This window comes from Pectinophora gossypiella, chromosome Z (assembly GCF_024362695.1).
Source record: "Pectinophora gossypiella chromosome Z, ilPecGoss1.1, whole genome shotgun sequence".
Taxonomy (NCBI): Eukaryota; Metazoa; Arthropoda; class Insecta; order Lepidoptera; family Gelechiidae; genus Pectinophora; species Pectinophora gossypiella.
In genome coordinates this window covers 508285-529146 of record NC_065433.1, presented here as the reverse complement: position 1 = coordinate 529146, position 20862 = coordinate 508285, and the positions used below count along the sequence as shown (strand labels likewise).

The window sequence follows — 20862 nt, the reverse complement described above, 5'->3', positions numbered from 1 at the left end:
TTAAGATGAACACACTTTGTTCACGTGGTTCTTTACAACACTGCTTTGCATGGCCACAATTTTTACAAGTAAGTAATCTTCTTGAACAAAAAACCGCGTGTAAGTAGATCTCGAAGACATACTTGCTTTTAAGGGATCCGTTCTATATACAGTGAGTATTTTATGCGACGCTATGTTGCTGAATATAACAATAAGTATACTGTTCCGAATGCGTTCCCCATTTCGGTTGAATAATGAAGGGAAATCACAGCAAGCCACGTAAAAACTGTTACATTTGCGAAATAATTACGTTTTTGTAATTACGTAATAAATTTTCTGTGCGTACGTTTATTATTTGGCAGATGGCATTAGCTACATGGCCAGACAAATGGGGCGCGCTGACGATGACGGTTCGCACCCGGGTAAACATAGAGTAGCTATACCTTAATCTTTCGAACGCCGGAACGCGGATCTCGACCAGACACAATGTAAAATCTATTTTGTCTGGTATCTCGGCATATGAGAGGTTAATCTGTGCCAGGGTGCCCAGTTTTGCGCTAACCTCGGGTCAGGGCATAGAGCAACAATTTCCGGAGTATATTTGAATGAGTCAAACATTTCGTCCATTAGGATCCCCTAACCCGATCCCCGTGAACTCATCTGTTCATCAGAATCTCCTTAAACAAAAATAAGTATAAAAAGATACTATTATTTAGTGGATTATATAGTGTGCCAATAGCGATAAGCACCGGGTGAGAGCCTTCAGCGCTCCCCATCTGTCCGGCCAAGTAGTTAATGCTATCTACGGCAAATCTACAATAAGCACGTCAAAAAAAAGCGATAAGCGCTGACGGAGGGAAAACGTCGACCACGCCAGCAGCAGTGGAGAATCCGAACATGCAACTTGTTAAACTTGTACTTGGTTTAAAATCTTGCGATTAGATTAAACATTTTCACGCAAACCAAGGTCACTGGCCGATAACGGTAAGATCACTTCCTCCATAAAAAGTGTGATAACTTGATAAGGGACTTTTGTTCTTTGACTTTTGCTGACAAGTTGAATAAATATATATTTTCTTATTAAAACTAAGATAACCCACCTAAGAAGTACAGTCAGAAGCAAATAGTTAGTGACAGTCAAGGTATACATATAGTTACCAACATCCTTAGGGACGTTCAAGAAATCCCGTATAAGATAGTAATACTCTAAGTGACCAAAAACATCGGCACAACCTGCGCGTTCAAAAAGTTGCCTATTAGGTTGGTTGATAACTATATAAGTACCTTGACTGTCACTAACTATTTGCTTCTGACTGTACCTACGTAACAAAGTTCCTACTTAACCATAACATTGCTTCCGCGTACCTAATATCCTATTTCTAGTTCAATCTTTCCAAAGCTATTCAGATAAATTAAGACTTTAGATTTTAGCTAAGTACAGGCTATTCCGTTTGTAAGCCGATCGTGTCCGAGACCACGCCTTCAGACGATACACACCGCGACCACCTGGTCACCCTCCGGCAGGTTGACCGAGTGACACTCCTCAGCTCCCCGTTATAACTGGTAACCGGGCCAAAAACCGTAATTAACATTAAGTACATCTTCTATGCTGGATTCCATGCCCCCTCCGGGTGATTGAGGGGCGGCCTGTGCCCAACTACCCGAATGCTTCAGCTATTATTTTCCGTGTCGTGTCGTATCAAATGAGGAGCTCGGTGGCGCAGCGGTAAATGCGCTCAGTCTGCGATTGTTGAAGTTAAGCAACTTTCGCAAAGGCCGGTCATAGGATGGGTGACCACAAAAAAAAGTTTTCATCTCGAGCTCCTCCGTGCTTCGGAAGGCACGTTGGTCCCGGGTGCATTAGCAGTCGTTAATAACCACCAATCCGCACTGGGCCCGCGTGGCGGTTTAAGGCCCGACCTCCCTATCCATCCATAGGGAAGGCCCGTACCCCAGCAGTGGGGACGTTAATGGGCTGATGATGATGATGAAAGCGGCTGCAGGTTGCCTTCACATTAGTTCTGGCTCTGCTCACCTCATTTAGGATAACAGGCATGATGAATAAACGGGAAAGCTCGCAAAACAATTACTTAGGATTCTCGTCGTCCCAAATGACATCAACATGTCCACTTGCCGTGTTCATCGCCACACACGGCTCACGGATACTCCTCTGCGACATACTTTTACCCAATGACGTCACAGAGGGCGCACGCGCATCAGATCTGGCTCTAACCCCGACGTTAGATTATCATTATTATGTGCCATACAGCTAGATTTATCTTGACATAATAAATTGTTCTTGTAAGTGTCTTTCTTTCTGAAACTAACCTACTTATTATTTCTTCTGCTCTAGTGTCAGTTGTGTGGGGTAACGTCAATGACCGACCTTATTAGTCGTTTACTTGCTACTTATTTACTTAGTACGTATTTTAAATCAAAGTTTCGAGAAGTCGCAAATGACTTCTTGCAATAAGTATATTTTATTGCTACCATCATCAAACCTCGATAAACGGAAGCATTCCGAGTATTGTGGAGCTGACGGCGATTCTTGACCGTTATCCATGTCTCGGCTGGTTTGCTAAGGCAATCAGATCGTTGGTACCCAACGGGCAGTGGACGACGTCACACGTCGACCAGATGTTCCACCTGACTGATTGCAACTGATTCCGAGAAACAAGGTTGTATAACCCTTGTGTGGTGCTAACATGTTACAACTTTTGCGTTTTAATTAGTAATCGTAGGATTATACTTATAAATATAACCGTATTAAAAGATAGAGAATAGAGATATCATGATCCGAATCAGCTTACTATTATACCCATTTTGTGTCGTATCAAGAAACACATCTCTAAGAGAAAGTTTTAAGTTTATCGGCCCTTGGATCGAACCTATGACCTCTGAACACAACATTTGTTTAAGTAGGTAGGGGCATCAGAAAGTTAGCGATCATTATCTTATGTCCCTGCACGAAGGCATATAATAAACTTTTCCTCGAAAACGTAGATTTGCCTTGGCCGAACAAGTGGGGAGCGCTGAAGGAGGGGCGAGATTAAAGAATAGAACTGCGTAGCTATAGAATTGTGTACTGCGTAAGTATAGAACGGTAACTCTCCTCCCCGCACGTTTTTGTTTCGGGCGCCGAGCTAGAATTTACCTCACCCCCTCTGTGGCTTACATTAGTCTAAATGGCTGTCGCTAAGGAGTAAGGGAGCGCGCGCGCGCTGTCTGTCTCGTTCATATATTTGTCATGTCATCATTGGCCTTATACGTCTGTTTCAGACGATTTATGACGTCATTGCCTCAAAGAAATGCACTTTCTTTCATGGCTGTGCAAGCCAATCCTAGAGCGGCAAACTACCGCACACTCTGCAGGAGAAGTCTCCAACTGGTGGATTGTTGTTGGTTTGATTGCGTTTCATTCTCCTGCTCGCCAGTGTGTCAAACCAGGTGTGGTCATGAGTGTCGCGTCCATCGAGCACACGCTTCTTCCACAGGTCACGATCATCGGCGAGCTCCTCCCATGATTCGTGGTAAATCCCAAATGAGCTCATGTCTCTTTTGACGCAATCTTTAAATCGAAGCACCGGTCTTCCGACATCTCTCTTATTTTGTCATGTAGATAGTATAATAATCATAATTGTATTTCTGTAATGAGGGTAGTGGCAGATTGGATCAGTCTGGAATATACCGTTGAACGATCAGCTGTGTGTGTCATGTTTCTTTCTTTCTTTCTTTCTTTCTTTCATTGTTCCCCTAGGAAATACTTAAGTGGCGACGAGGATGGGATTCGAACCCACGCGTGCAAATCATACAGTTCAGTATTTACGCGGTAAAGAAGTCATCGAAGATTTGAAGAGACCAAGATATTTATAGTGAGGGGGAAACACAGACTACGGCGGGCAATACGGTGTTAAGTTACGAAGCGTTTCGTGCGAATGAGTGAAACGAGTGACTAGAATGAGTTGAGTCTCTATATTTAAAATGATTTCTTCAGAAAGCGGGTAATTTTGTGAGTGCATATTATATGTTTAGTATAGTTGTACAAGAAACGCTTATTCTATTTGCGGCTACACTTGACCTAGGCCGAACCTGCCGACCGTCTCAGGCTTTCACTGTGGCTCGAGGCTCTAGATTTAGGACGACACAGTTATACCACTCTAGTCACATTACTAAGTTATAAATGTTGTAACGGTCCACACTACACTACTCCAGTTACTAAATAATAAAAAATAGAAGAAGATATTATTATATGCTGAATAGTTATTGTTTCCCGTTGCTTGTGTGTTGATGTTGTTTGCTATATAAAAAAAGAAGTTTCAAAAAAAAATGAAAAGGAAGAAAAGCATGCACGCTGAGGTATGGGTACTTAGTCCATCTTGTGATGGATGTACCGCTGTTAGTCGAAATGATCACAAGGTGGTGATGGACGTCCTGATTAAAGGGTCCCATTCAGCATATGCTGCGGCGTGAACCACGATATACTGGAGACGATAAGCAGTTGAATGCATTCTCTTTTTTTTAATTCCAGACATACGGCTGAGTTTCAATCCCTGTTTGGTGGATATCCCAACTATTCACACAAAGCGCTTCGCATCGTCCTTCATTAAGCGCACTACTAGGGAGTGGAATTCTCTGCCGTCTTCTGTATTTCCCAATGCATATAACCCGGGTGCTTTCAACGCCAGAATGAACAGGCACGATCTTCAGGGCGAGCTCGCTCCAACTTAGGCCTCGGCTTTCGGGCAAGTCTGGAGCAAACCCATCAAAGGTAAAAAAATAATAATACTTATAATTTAACCTGCTATTTACCGAAATAGCAGAGAAGCTCGTAGTAGAGCAGGTACGAAGTATTTACTCACTCGAAAGTAGCCATTAAGTACCTGAAGCGTATGAACCAGGGGGTCAATGGCCGTGATTATTTGGCATCTAAATTAGTTGCAGACTATTACAAAATCACAAATAACTCGCCCGTTTGTCAGAGATTCACAGCCACTTTCACCCGGCTGGCCACTGTGTGTGCTGACTTTTACTTCTCATGGTATATTTACGTTACAAACAATTTAATGTACGGCCTGCGTGGTTAGAGCGTTTTTTTTACCAGTGCCCCTGCCGCACAAGATAGGCAGGGTCCTTATCAGTGCTACAGACATATCTTACGCCTCTAGGTACTATTCTCTATTCTGCCCGCAATAGGGCCAGTAGGTGGTTAGAGCGTTGGGCTCACTATCTAGAGGTCGGGAGTCAATTCCCGATGGAGACATTGTCGAAATCTCGTGTGACTGTCTTAAGATGTTTAGTAAGGACATTGTAGGCTTGAATCAACTGATTGTCTGAAAAAGTACGATGATTCCATGCTTCGGAGGGCACGTTACAGCGTTGGTCCCGACTATGAGCCGTAAAACACATCCACCTGAGTATGCTCTGTACCCCCTCCGGTTGTTTGAGGGGAAGCCTGTGCCCAGCAGTGGGATTAGTGGTTGTCGCTAGGTATGGGTTAGCCAAGTTGCAAACGATTTAAAAAAGGAACAGTATTTTGCCGCAAATGGCATTACTATTCGGCCGGACAAATGGAGAACGCTGAAGGCTCTCAGTCGGTACAACATTTAAGACAACAGGCCTGAGGGTCTCTAGTTGGGCGCAAACCTCAGGACGTTGTCGACTCTGACTGCCCGAATTGAGATTTCCCCATTTGTCAATCTAAGTAAGTAGTTAATATCTACAAAAGTCACGTGTCTAAAAAAATAACTTCTGGTAACGTGTGGCTCTGTAGATTGCAGGCATGCGGTTGGTACCTATTTGTTTTTCTATATCTAGTACGGAACCCCAATTGTGCGTGTCGAACTCACGCTTGGCTGCTTTTTTTTAGGCTGGTATCGAGCATCGCGCAGTTATCTGGCTGTCGATCGCGTTACTACACTGCATTTAAGGCCACGATTTCTAAGGGAAGTTGCAAGACTGCCTGAATATTTAGGTCATTGCTTTTTTCTGTATCAATTATACTACAATAACACATTATTTGTTTTATAACTTAAATAGTTTTCGTTACTAACCAAGGCGGTAACTAAATGTGGTAAGGTCAAAATACGAACATCAGCGGGGTAGAAAAACAATATTGCTATTTGACATTTGTTCACATTGCGCACTTACTTTTATATGCGCAAATGTCAAATTGCAATATTGCTTTTTTGGATGAATGAAGTCAACGTGGCCTTTTTAACCCCCTAGGTAGCTAGCTGGCTGGAGAGCTTACTAGAACAAAGTTTGTACCTACTTACAAGTAATTAAAAAACAAAAGGTGTTTTTTCTATATAAGAGAGATAGATTGATAAAAAGTGACCTCTTCCAGTCAACCTTGCTTGTAAATAGTAGGTAAGTACCTAATTCACTATTATATACCGTCTTCAGTAAGTACATTCATTACTAAAGTATAAAATACAGCTAAAAATGTACTAAATCGAAATCGATTTACTTACTTATATTATGTAAAAAATACATGTGGGATTTGGCGTGTAACGGAACGTAAGGTGAGTGAAAGGGAAGGATGATAGTGTGCGAGAGAGAGGGGAGAGGCGAGGGAGGAAGGACGATTGGAAGGACGGTTACGGAGGACTTGGAGAAAATAAAATAAACGACGGAAACGAATTCGGAGCTTTTCCTTTCATATCCCTACAATTTTGGGGGCTCGTCCGGGATTGAAAGGAGAAGTTACGGTTGGAGAACGGGTGCCGGGTGCAACAGGACGACGACGGTTGGATTGCCACGCGGATTTTTGGTTAACGACGGAACGACGAAAAAAAAATATGGCGGAAGAAAAGACGACGACGGCGACAACGATGTTTCTGGAAGGCTGCAACATCACCCAATTCACAGGAGAGGATCCGACGTATTCATCAAGCAAATGGTGTCAGGATATAGAGGACAATGCGGAGATTTTTTCATGGACGCCGCATCAAAAACTTATTATAGCCAGGCGAACGCTAAGCGGGACGGCAGCTTTGTGGCTTAGATCAGAGCGAGTTTTTAAAAGCTACGATGACCTGAAAGCGGCGCTGACCAAGGAGTTTCCAGACACCGTTAATGTGAAGGAAATGCACGAGTTAATGGCGGCTCGCAAAAAGCATAGTAACGAATCTGTGTACCAGTACATGCTGATTATGAAGGAGCTGGGAAAGAGAGCAAGATTTCCCGACTACATAGCGATTCAATACATAATAGACGGTATAGTAGATCACGAATATAATAAACATATGCTACACGGTGTGACGACGTACTCCGATCTCAAAACGAAGTTGGCTATCTACGAAAAAATCAAAACAAAAGCCAGTGAAGCAAGCCGACAGCGAGAAACCGAGAGAAACCGGGCGGTTTATAATCAACCGGGAACGAGATATTCACGACCAGTTCAAGTGCAATACGTGCATAAGCGCTGCTATAACTGTGGAGAGATGGACCATGTATCAAGTGAGTGCAAAAATGGACTAAAGTGCTTTAGGTGCAATCAGTTTGGACATATTCGGCAAAATTGTAAGGCGAATCCAGTGCATACGGGTGTTAGTGGACGGAACGCAGACATGGCGTCGGCTAGACGAGAACAGGCGGAATGCGACATCGGCGATCGTCGGGTGAGTTCGGGCGCTTTCGGCGGCGACGGGTGGCGAAAGCGGTCGGCTATGTTCGGAGTGAAGTCTGAGGTCTATGGTGCATTGCCGAGATATGGCAACACTGAAGAGAATGAATTGAACGTACGAACGAAGGACGCAAGCGGCCATGACACGTATACCGAGCCAGAAAATGATCGCGAAAAAAAAAAAGATTTGACAGATCACTTCAATATTTTTCATGGCGTAAACAAAGAATTTCAAGTGAAGAAGCCGGAAAAGTTAGTTTTATTGAACAAGTTTAGTGTAAATTCACTGTTCGACACCGGCAGTGATTGTAATTTAATGGCTAGGTCAGTGTGTTCAAAGATAGGTAGCGAAATTATTGATGAAAAGATAACCATGACGGGTTTAGGCGAATGCCAGGTTTGTTCCATGGGAAAAGTTTACGTTGAAATGTTAGTAGATGATAATGTGTATAACAATGTTGTATTTCATTTAGTTCCTGATGAAGTTATGCCCTACGATGTAATATTAGGCCAGGAGTTTCTGAGTGGTGTCACCATGATAATGAATGCAGGAGTAGTAACATTGAGGAATGACAATTGGATAGGTAACATTGATTCTTTTGCAGGTTCTACTGAAGTAGATGTAGCTCATGTGCAGGACATAAGCATCCGGAATGAGGTAATGCAGTGTGTACAGGAATACCAGCCCACTCAAGAGGAGGAAGCACCCATACAATTAAAAATTATACTGAAGGATGACATTCCCATACGTCAACGGCCACGACGATTATCATTAATGGAGCAGCAAGTTGTAGAGGAACAGGTAGATGAATGGTTGCGCAAAGGAATTATACGGGTGAGTTATTCCGAATATTCAAGCCCTTTAGTACTAGTGAGGAAGAAGGATGGCACAGTTCGTGTTTGTGTTGACTATCGGCTGATAAACAAAAAGATAGTAAAGGATGAGTTTCCATTGCCCATAATCGATGATGTTATTGACAAGTTAAGGGGGGCCAAGGTGTTTAGTGTGTTGGACTTAAAGAATGGGTTTTTCCACCTAAAGGTCAGTGAGGAATCAGTTAGTTATACATCATTCGTAACACACAGTGGTCAGTTTGAGTTTTTACGTGCCCCATTTGGGTTGTCCATTTGTCCGAAGACATTTATGAGGTTTGTCACTATAATATTCAGGGAGCTAATAGCTCAGGGCATTTTATTGATATTTATTGATGATATAATCATTCCAGCTCAGGATGAGAGGCAAGGACTTGAGAGACTACGAATGATGTTGAGCGTAGCTTCACGATATGGACTACAAATGAACTGGAAAAAGGCCAAGCTGCTACAGCGAGAAATTGAATACCTTGGGCATATTGTGAAGGATGGAGAGGTGAGACCAGGTACAGATAAAGTGGACGCCGTGCTCAGATATCCTGAACCAAAAACAGTTAAGCAGTTACAAAGCTTCATAGGACTTACAGGCTATTTCAGAAAATACATAGAAAATTATGCAATGATCGCTAAGCCTTTAACTAACCTGTTAAAAAATGATCAGGAGTTTCTATTTGCAGAAGAACAACGAGTAGCTTTTGAAAAATTAAAATACATGCTGGCAAGTGGCCCTGTATTGAAAATATATGACCCGAAGTTGAGAACGGAGTTGCACACAGATGCCTCAAGTATTGCCCTAGCGGCAATTCTCATGCAGTATCATCCAGGTTCCGGACTACATCCAGTACAGTATATGAGCCGAACTACTAATGACACTCAAAGTCGATACTCTAGCTACGAACTGGAAGCATTAGCCGTTGTAGAGGGAGTAAAAAAGTTTAGACATTACCTTTACGGTATACATTTCAAGATTATAACCGATTGTAAAGCATTTGAGTTGACGCTTAAGAAAAAGGATGTAACACCCAAAGTAGCAAGATGGGTCATGATGTTGGACGAGTATGATTTCGAGGTGGAACATAGAAGTGGGTCTAGAATGAGGCATGTAGACGCTCTAAGCCGTACACCCTTGGTAGCAGTAATAACTTTGAACGATGGCATTAGATTGGCTCAGGACAAGGACGATGGCTTAATGGCAATTAAGGAAATTCTTAAAGGAGGTGCTTATGAGGATTATTCGTTGGACAACGGTGTGTTATACAAAGGAATGCAGAAACAGCTAGTGATACCCAGATCTATGGAGAAAGAAATTATAAGAAAAGTGCACAGCAATGGTCACTTTGGAAAACTTAAAATGAAAGAATTGTTAAGCAGAGATTACTATATACGCGATGTAGATAATAAAATTGAAGAATTTATACTATCTTGTGTGCCATGTTTATTATCAATGAGGAAAGAAGGAAAACAGGAGGGATTCCTTAACCCAATTGAAAAAGAAAGTATCCCCTTTGATACACTACATTTGGATCACATTGGACCACTCACAGAAACGAAGAAGCAGTATAATTACATATTAACCATCATAGATGCATTTACAAAGTTTGTGTGGTTATTTCCGGTTAGGACTACGACGAGTCATGAAACTATAAGTAAGCTTCAATTGCACCAGAACATCTTTGGGAACCCACGTAGGATGATAACGGATCGTGGTACAGCTTTTACAAGTAAAGAGTTTGAGGACTATTGTGAGGAGGAAAATATACTTCATGTGAAAATAACCACTGGAGTACCACGAGGTAATGGTCAGGTGGAACGCGTACACCGAATAATAATACCAGTGTTAACCAAATTATCAGTTGAAAGCCCAGGATTATGGTACCGGCATGTTGGGAGGGTGCAAAGAGCCTTAAATAGCACATATCAAAGGACCATTAACACTACCCCATTTGAGCTGCTGATTGGTAGTAAGATGAGGAACAAGGAAGACCTGGAAATTTTACAATTATTAGAGAAAGAACACACACTTCAATATAATGAAAATAGAGAGAATATTAGACTACAAGCAAGGGAACAAATATTAAAAGTGCAAGAGGAAAATAGAAAGACATACAACAGGAAGAGGAAGGAGAGTACTACCTATAAGGAAGGAGATCTAGTACTAGTAAAGCGAACTCAGTTCGGCCCAGGGCTCAAACTGAAACCTAAGTACCTTGGTCCATACAAAGTAACCAAGTGTAAGCGTAATGACAGATACGATGTGGAAAAATTTGATAGTTCTTTAGAGGGACCAATCAGAACATCGAGCTCGGCCGATCAGATGAAGAAGTGGCCTCAATATGGTGACCAGGAGACTTTAGACTCTTGAGGGCTATGAAGTTCTGTCCTAGATAGCACAGAGGTATTTTTTTATTTTTTTTATTCAATATGTTTTTATGTTTCAGTCATGGTGTCCTCGTCATTAAATGGTGATATCATTCAGAACTTAGGCATTAACTTGTAGTGGAGGTTTTTCTAGTATGTTTTTAAAGATTTAAAGTTGAAAAGGATGTACTTATAGCATAGTTAATTGTAAACTGTCAGGATTGTGTTATGTAAGAGTTTTCACGATGTTTAGAGATAAGGAAGTTTTTAGCAGTTAAGGTTGGTTTAGATTAAGATGTTTTGATTTATATAAAAAATATTAGAGGCATGCTTGGGGACAAGCATGAGAGCAGGATGGCCGAATGTGGGATTTGGCGTGTAACGGAACGTAAGGTGAGTGAAAGGGAAGGATGATAGTGTGCGAGAGAGAGGGGAGAGGCGAGGGAGGAAGGACGATTGGAAGGACGGTTACGGAGGACTTGGAGAAAATAAAATAAACGACGGAAACGAATTCGGAGCTTTTCCTTTCATATCCCTACATACATACATATAAAGAGCCTATTTCCTATTGTAAAGGGAGAGATGTGAGCAGGGCAGAGACCACGGAATACAAAAAGATAGAACACGAAACGAAACAAAACGGTACGACATGTAAGTATCCTTAGTTTAGGCTAATCTAGAGACCACTCTATGAATTTTCATGCAGTTTTTACAGCTATGTTCACCATTATCCAACAAGTACATACAGTAGAAATTGTACTCGAAGAAGCCACCTCGAGTCGATTTTTATTTTATTTGTATAGGTTGTAGGACACTTGGCAAGACGGGAAAACAACAGAAGGACTAAGGCTGTTACTGAATGGTGGCCAAGGGATGGTACGCGATATCGAGGCTGACCACCAGCCCGGTGGTCGGATGACATTGTGAGGTACGCAATGGATGAGACTTGCACAGGACCGGAAAGGATGGCGTGAAAGAGAGGAGGCCTATACCCAGCGGTGGGTGGATACAGGCTGAGTAGATAGATGGAAGATAGATTGTAGGAACGGTCGCTGACCGCCCTTACCAAATTTGGTCTCAGGGTTATTGTAGAGACGCGAAAGCCCAAAGTCGTCAGTATAATATTGTTATTTACGTGTTTGTACATTAGCATTGGTGGTATTTGGGCCCTCCGGCAGAGAACTCCCGCAGGTAGCCCACTTTCACCCACCGCCGGCGAATTCCTGACGCGCTGCACCTTCTGTGTACATTCCGTACTAATAATACTTAGCATCACGCTTGTATCCTCGCAGGGGTAGGCAGAGGTGTTTAGTTTATACACCCACTCTACGCCAGCTGTGAACCTATTCCCAACTAACCGTAATCTTTAATGAAATTGGACCTATTTAACCTTTTGCGGCCGAGATTTCCAGACGCAATAGTTAAGTAATGGGGTTGGGATTTTAAAAAGACATTCGGCCTTCACATCACTAATTTAAGAGCCACGCTCTTGTCGGTGTAGCATTCTCCATGCTACTTTTTAGGGAAAAATAGGGCAGTGGTTTCCCTCTTGCCTTCCGCCCCGCAGTACCACAGTATTCGATTGATTTTAAAATAAAAATATGTATGCACTAAACTACGTTAAGACTACGGTCTCATCACTTTTGTTGTGTCCTCTAGTGTCTACAATGTTTTGACTTTACATTGTGTAATGGCAATAAAGTTATTGAATATTAAGGTTCACACAAGATAGACCAATCAAAAATACGTCTCTAAAACGAAAAATATAAACTATACTTATAACATATTATATTTTCCAACAGCTAGTCCTATTCGAAGAACGTCTAATTGTCCAAAGCAGGTAAGCTCTCGGATCCCGTTTGACCCATATTAAGTAGCCATTTTACTACAAGCTAATACTACTTAGAAAACTTAAAACAAGCTTTAGACAATAGGTAAGTACTTACTTAAATACTTACTAAAATATTATCTTTATGTGAGTATATTGTAACATAACTTTGCTCCATCGTAAGGACAGATATAAAGAAATCCTTCAAAACTAATGGCGGTAGATTCCTGTCCGTATTATAGTTTTTGTAACCATTACACCGGGGGCGGTAAATGCCATAGATGCACCACAAAAAATGCATTCCACAACACAGACCGATGGACGATTCCAGATAATAGTACCTACCTAATCTTGTTTTTTCTTTTTTTACGAACGCTTTTTTCAATAAGAATGTTTAGATAAGGTAAAAGAAGTTTGTGACGCACGATTTTGAGGTGATCATTCCACCGGTGACCCCAGATTCTGGGTCACATAGCGCGCGGACAATATTTTAGGAGTGAAATTTACAGTTCTACTTTTTATTTGTCTGAATGTAATACCTAAAACTGGTGTGTCAAAGTCTAGAATCAGTATGTTAATAATATAACATAATTAAAACACATAATAACGGGTTCTTACCGCGTTTAAATGGGGATATGAGACTCCCGATATTTCGACACTGTTGCAAGTGCCATGATCACGGGATGACTGATGAGATTGGAGTGGAGTAGGTAGATCCATAATTTTCTACGGGCAGACATATCTGTCTACCCTCTTTCTTTGCCGCTTGTTTATATTTTTGATATCGGAATGTTCGGAACCATCTGAACTCGCACCAAACTCACTACGACAAACCGCACTCACTGTGTCCTCAGGTTTTTTCACCACATTAGGCCGTTTCAAGCCTAATATAACATAACAAAATAACGTAGTACTTAAGTGGAATTCCTTAGTGTCTGCCTACCCCAGCGGTAAATAGGCGTGATCTTATGTATCAGTATGTGTATGATTTACCTACTTCTAGGATTAACTTGCTAAAGGTATCCAAACAAACAATGTTTTGGAGTCCCGTAAGGGTTGATGCGTAATTATAATTCTGGGTAAACTACTTAATAAAAGTGTATTTTTTCCAAATACTTACTTATTCTTAATGTGCGAGGGCTAAGTAATCGAAGGTACGTTGTAAAACGGAAACCGGATGTGACGAACCTGCGCACTTCCTGAGGGGAGACGAAATATTCCCACAACTTTTGTACTAATTTAACGTTTTACCGTTATATTCAATTCACAGAAATTCGGGAATGCTTTAAATAAAATTAAGCGATATTTTGACTGACTTGCGCTACGATGGCCGTTTTGATACACTTAAAAGTACAGCAATATGAACCTTTAAAGTAAAACTACACAAACGCTATTTTATTTTAAAAAATAATCCGCCAGCATGCCGCTAATTTAGTTACCATTATCATATCTGGGTGAAATGAGCCACAAGTAAAAAGACAACTTGCAGTCACATCTGGTCAGTGTTATTTGATGGAGATGGTGGCAGCTATCACTCCATCACCTATGCAGATAGTTGGTGAGTATATACTATCTACCTACTGAGCTCCATACTGACAGAGTAAGTGACAGCTTTTTTCCGATGTAGAGAGCAGCCATACTAGCCGACTGCCTGATCAAAGGTCGCTGGTGCGTCTCCATTTTATAAATAGCCAATTAAGAACCAAGATGAATATAATGGCAAAACCAGTATTTGTGTTTAGAGAGTTTTCTGAAGTTGTTTTTTACAGTTAGTTTAGGTTAGTAAACAGTATATTCTTATTACGAGTACTTATGTGATTTTTAAGAATACTTTCTTATTCTAAATCGCGTTTTCGTCGAAGTATAAAGCGAAATTTATTTCATTTCATTAAACAGCCTATATTCACAGGCCTCCCCTCAATCAACCGGATGGAGTATAGACCTTACTCCACCATACTGCTCCAGTGCGCACGACTGGAAGACTCTTCCACCTACATCCACCCTAAATAAAATGTATGACACCTGGCAGTCTACAAAACCGTATAAGGTCTCGTGCCAGTTGAAGAGATAATTGAATGAATAAAAGAAGACCCTAGTAAAGTACTTTTTGCATGTTTACAAGTCTTTTCGGTAAGTAAGATGATCTTCCAACTCCAACCTGGGGGGTTAAAATGGCCATCAACTTTTAAAGCAACTCATCTAAAATGCAATATTATATTTTGACATTTAGGTACTTATACTTAAATGCGCAAAGTCAATAATTGTCAAATAGCAAAATTGCTTTTTTTAGATGAGTTGCCTCCATGTTGCCCGTTTAGACCCTGTGAGCATCCAAATGGATAAATAAAACTGGAGTTGAACAGAGCAATATTATTTATGGATGCAGATGTAGCGTTATACGTTTAGTACTGGTACGGATGGACGGACGGACAGCAGCACGCGAGATAGCGGGATGTTTCTTATATATAGTTTTTACATTAAAATCATGTAACATGAACACGTTACGACTCGTTTCCTGCTACCTAGCTAATTAGGTTCTGTCTGGAGACTATTGTAGTTGACTTCATCCTTGTGTCGTCCTCCCCCAGGACTAGAATTACCAAGAACTCCTCTTGTTCGCTTGGTCACGTCAACTACGCCAGCGGGCTATTATTGGGATCCCGAATTGTTTTCGCGAGATTATTGACTGCTTCTATAGCTAGAGTAATTAGATCGTCAGTATCTCGTGCTTCAGGCGCTGATATTTTTTGGTACTGTAGTCCATACGATATAGGTATATAGGTAGATTACGTATATTTATATACAATATACGTTAGTAAAAGAAATATCGCAACATTGCTTAAAAACGGAAAATAATTGTCACCAAAAACTCGCAATGACTGAGTTTTGCAGAGACTGGAGCCTTAAAGAGGAATATACAACGCAACATAAACAGTCTTCATAAACACATTTAACCCATAATCAAATCGAGCAATGCTTAGGGCATTGTCGTGCAGCATCTATGGAATGCTGCGCTGGGGTTGGAGTACCCTCCACCATGCTGATTTGATGGAGTTATTTTCCTAAATTAACGACCGAGAACGTATCCAGTGGGTAGATCACAAAGGTCTTGCACCCAAGACTGTTGATTTCTTAAGAAATTAAAAATTATAGAACGAACCCAACCTCGGTGATTTTTTAAAAAAAACGACCTGTAACTCGTGAGAAAAGTTACAACACTTTCTCTGTTATGGTAAGTAGGTACCTGCCACATCGTTATCTTCTTGGATCTTATTTAAAATTAGGTCATAAGACTCATAACTTCATAAAGCGACCATAAGGTAGAGCAAGTACAGCGGAACATTTTTATAGAGAAATATGAAAGAAACATAACACAAAAAATACAAAGTAACACACATGGCCACAGAGACAGCATCGGAATCGAATTAACGAAGAGAAAACACCGAAAAAGAAATCTCTTGGTGTCTTCCGAGCACCTCCGTAACCCACTTTTCTTTCTACTCTATGTTGCACCCACCTGACAGGAAGAGAACGCATACAAGTAACTTCACATCCATTTTCGAGGAATAGTCGATTGTGGTACACTCTTTTAATATTTTAGCGACACGACACTCGCGAGATTTTATGCGCGCTCATGGCGCGACGCGCGGTTCGTATAGCGGTCGGCAGTGGACTGGCTGCGCGCGTGCTGCGTGCCAAGGGGAGCCAGGCAGCAGGTGCGCCGGCGCAGGTCCCGCGCCGCGCACGCTTGACGCGGCCACGCTTTTCTTTTTGAATCACCAAGAGAGTCGAAGAAAGTTGCCATGACTCATTACACCGGGAAGGAACGAGGATATGAGTCAAATGAGAACATCAGGGCGTGTGCCTACAGCACAGGCTTGCGGTTCTGATTAAGGGTGCGGTCGCACTGAATCGCCTCCACTCTGTTCCGGTTTGCTTCCATGAGTGCGCACCCTAACGGGTGTGCATAATTTGACCGATTAATTTGGTATAAAAGTAGCAGCAATGTTAAATGTCATAGTCTTAATGTTTCTACCCACGGTGCTGTCGACGTATTTATGCAATAGAAAAGAGTTCAACGCGCGCCATTACCCTATTATTGACCATTCTTTGGTATTAATATTTTAAGCTCTTTTATGTAAATTAATAAGTAAGTATATTATTTTTATGACAATAAACAATAATAATTGTTCACACAATATTTTCGACAAGTTACATTCTTAAATTACCGAATCGACGAATCTTTTAAATAGAGATGAAGAAGTTCTTTTTCGATTCGATTTCGATTGATTCGAATCAATTCGGCTTTGCCCGAATAAATTAATTTCTCTTACCTTAATTAGGTACCTATGCAATGCAAACCGAATCTCCTGATGTTCATGATTGGTTGAGGGCCCTTATCCCCATTTGTCCGGACAAGTAGTTAAGTCAATATGCGGCAAAAGTACAATAAGTCTGGTAAAACGAAATGTAGGTACATACAGATAATGATTAAGGTGATATTTTAAAAGTGCTTCTGACATAGCGGCCGTCCATTAATTAGCAACTTTTTAACCCCGGTTATGCATGTTTTTGGTGTAGGCTACATAGTAAGGGCCTCATAAAAACATCCATTCTTTTACTTTCGTGTGGGTTGTGAGGTCAATAACCCTCATCAAATCAATCTAGTTTAATCGGCTTAAATAACAGCGGTTAAAAGTATTTATTACAAAACAAACTAAACTTATCTGCTCGAGCAAATAATACCGAGAAACTGCAAAATATCTGTTTTCTACAATAATATGAAAATGACCCCTAATAACACTATTCAATGGAGCATGCTGCCGGTGTGAGAAAAAAGTAATTTCATAGACAAAATTAAGATTAATTTGCCAACTTTCACGACGGCATCGATTCAAAACGGTTACGCAATGGTTTAGTGAAATAACCAGGGTTCCATCATTATGAGTAATAAGTATTATAAGAAGAGAAACGCTGTCAAACTAATATTAAACTCATTTTAGTATACGTATATTTATTATTGAGGAGCTCGGTGGCGCAGCGGTTAACGCGCTCGGTCTGCGATTGTTGAAGTTAAGTAACTTTCTCAAAGGCCGCTCATAGGATGGGTGACCACAAAAAAAAGTTTTCATCTCGAGCTCCTCCGTGCTTCGGAAGGCACGTTAAGCCGTTGGTCCCGGCTGCATTAGCAGTCGTTAATAACCACCAATCCCACGTGGTGGTTTAAGGCTCGATCTCCCTATCCATCCATAGGGAAGGCCCGTGCCCCAGCAGTGGGGACGTTGGTGATGATAATGATGATGATATTTATTACAATGTCCGCCTACCAGATCGGCAACTCACGCCCGCGATTCCTATCCGGGTTTCGATACGGTTATCAAAGATTCCTATCCGGGCCCGAATCACAAATCACCAGCAGACATTTAAAAAAAATAGGCTTTGAATTTCACTATAATGTCACCTTGGTGTGGCTTAAGGTAGTACACTCATACTCAATAAAATACTTGGTTTTGTCAGGACATTGCAACCTGACATCAGATTGTCCTAAAATAAGATGATTCCGTGTGTCGCACGATAAGCAACCGGTCCCGGCAACATTTACTTAAGCAGGTCATCATCACAAATGTAACATCCACGCTCTTGTCGATGTAGCATTCTCCATTCTTGTTTATCGAATGTCAATTCTTTCACTTCCTTATAAGACAGTCACAACGTTTGCCTTCTCTTTAAACTGTTCTATTCTATTCCTTCTTGGTCTTCCCCTTCCTCTCTTTTCATATAGTTTCCCTTCTATTATGTTTTTAATAAATTCCTCGTGTCTTATTAAGTAACTATCCAATCATCTTGCCTCTGAACGGCTTCCGTGGTCTATTGAATATGCGTTGGGCTCACGATCCGGAGGTCCCGGGTTCGAATCCCGGTGGGGACATGTCACAAAAATCACTTTGTGAACCCTAGTTTGGTTAGGACATTACAGGCTGATCACCTGATTGTCCGAAAGTAAGATGATCCATGCTTGGAAAGGCACGTTAAGCCGTTGGTCCCGGTTACTACTTACTTACTCGTATGTAAGTTAGTAGTCGTTACATGAGCCATGTCTAGGGCCTTTGGCGGCTCAATAGTAACCCTGACACTAGGGTCGATGGGGTTGGTAAACTGCCTCACAACCCACACGATAGAAGAAAAAGATCTTGCTTCTTCTGTTCTCTTCTTCTTTAGTACTTGCTCATTAGTAACCCTTTCTGTCCAACTTATTCTATCCATCCTCCTCCAACGCCACATTTCAAACTAGATACCTAACAATAATTGATCGTATGATTGATAATTACGTTGAATAAATGATTACTTAGTATGTAAGTGTGCAATATATCCCATCCATACTAATTTTATAAATAGGGAAGTGTGGCAAAACAGAGCGACGAATTGAAGTGTTTTTTTAAGTGGAGATAGTTGAAGGGATGGAGAGTGACATAGGCTTTCGTCTCTTTCTAATCCCCCACTTCCCTAAAATGGGGGTTGGAAATTTGTATGAAGCATTCCGCAATTTTCAAGGTAGAAAGCTAACAATTGGTTTTGTGAACTGTTAATGACTAACAAACAAAATCGTACATGCCCGCGTTGAAGGGGTTCAAAGAGGGGGTGAAACTTTATATGGGACTTTTCGCAGTTTTCAAGGTAGGAAGCTAAATTTTGGTACATTAGGAAAGGGGAACCGTGTCACCCCGAATTTAACGCGAGCGAAGCCGCGGGCAAGAGTTCCTTATTAATAAAAGCGAGCTTACGGGCACATGCGTTTATCTTAGCTCCATAACGACTTACGTTAATTTGTAACTCTTGTGTCTGTATGAAAGTGTTGCGTACTATTATTATATTCGCAGTAGCATACAATAAGTTAGTTTAATCATGTAAGAAAAGTTCTCACAGTCGTAGGAGAAAGCACGACCCGAGCGTCGCAAGCGCAACCCAATAGAATGGGGATAGAAACTAACTCTCTGACGGTGACGACTTCATGTGAGTTTATGCGGTTACGCGGGTACTTTGGACAGGTAGATCTGGGAGGAGGGGCTCTTAATATGTCACATTGAAGCAATTGTATAAACAAATATCAAATTGCAATAGATATCTATTGTTTTTCAGTTGTATTGCTTCAATGTAATGATTAGACTGTGTAAAGGGTACCCTTGTAGCCTCGATCAACAAAGATGGCAATAATCAAACATCAATTCCTTCAATCATCGGGTACTTGAGCCTTTACAGAGTTTCAGTGAGTAAGTATTTTATTTTCCCAACTACTTAGTAGCAGAAACGCTGAAATGGGTATTTAATTTGACTAAACATTATCTTTTACATATTTTTATTTTATTCATATTTTACCCGTCATTATTCAGTCGCAGTTAATAAGACATGGATGTTGAAAGCGGTATCCGGACACCAGGAAAGTAAAAGAAAGTCGAAGAATGTCCTGCCTGTATTTAGCCACGCGATGGGTTATCTATCATTATCAGTGTCTCGACGAGGCGACGCCATTACACCACGCAGGGTACAGAAAGTCGCGTACGCATTCCTTCACATAACTAGGTACTTAGTTTAAACAGACAGTTACGATAAAGTCATGGTTACAGTGCCCATAGTGGCATAGTGGTTATAGTGGCGTTCAGGGAATAAATCCCAAGTCTCTTCGACACTGGATTGGGAATCATGAAAAATACTGTGTTTACCTGCTTCTCATTCCAACTAAGGATTTAAGACCTACAACCGTATATGGTCCTGTCCATTACGTGAAGTACAAGCGAGGGGTCAGTTACCTGACACTTCCCGATTGTTATAACATAACAACAGGTACCTACGTCTCACTGCTGGGCACATGCCTCCCCTCCATCAACCGGAGGGTGCACGGATCGTACTCCACGACGCTGCTCCAGTGCGCGCTGGACGAGGTGTTTGGGCTAGTAGCTTTACATCCATCTTCTTTTTCGATACCATGTATACCAAGTACCAGCAAGTCCAGCCACACGCTGTGGTAAGGCCGTGGTAGTTGGAAGAACGCTTGACTCTCCCTGACGTCGTACTCCGGCCAAGTAGTTAATGCCATCTGTGGCAAATCTACAATAAGTCACGTCAAAAAAAAAACTGACGTCGTAGGTTCCAATACAGCACAGGCCTAAACCAATGATATTCGAATTGGTTTTTGGATTCA

The 20862-nt window shown here is 41.4% G+C and overlaps 1 protein-coding gene across 2 annotated transcripts in view; it reads right to left on the bottom strand.

Moving 5' to 3' along the window:
* LOC126380042 (uncharacterized) overlaps positions 1-16319 on the bottom strand; it is a 55252-nt gene extending 38933 nt beyond the window's left edge. For both annotated transcript variants that reach the window (XM_050029146.1, XM_050029147.1), the window contains exon 1: positions 16183-16319. In XM_050029146.1, coding sequence (XP_049885103.1) covers positions 16183-16222 — 40 coding nt within the window. In that variant the 5' untranslated portion in view covers positions 16223-16319. The remainder of the gene's footprint in view (positions 1-16182) is intronic.
* Positions 16320-20862: the final 4543 nt, after the last annotated feature.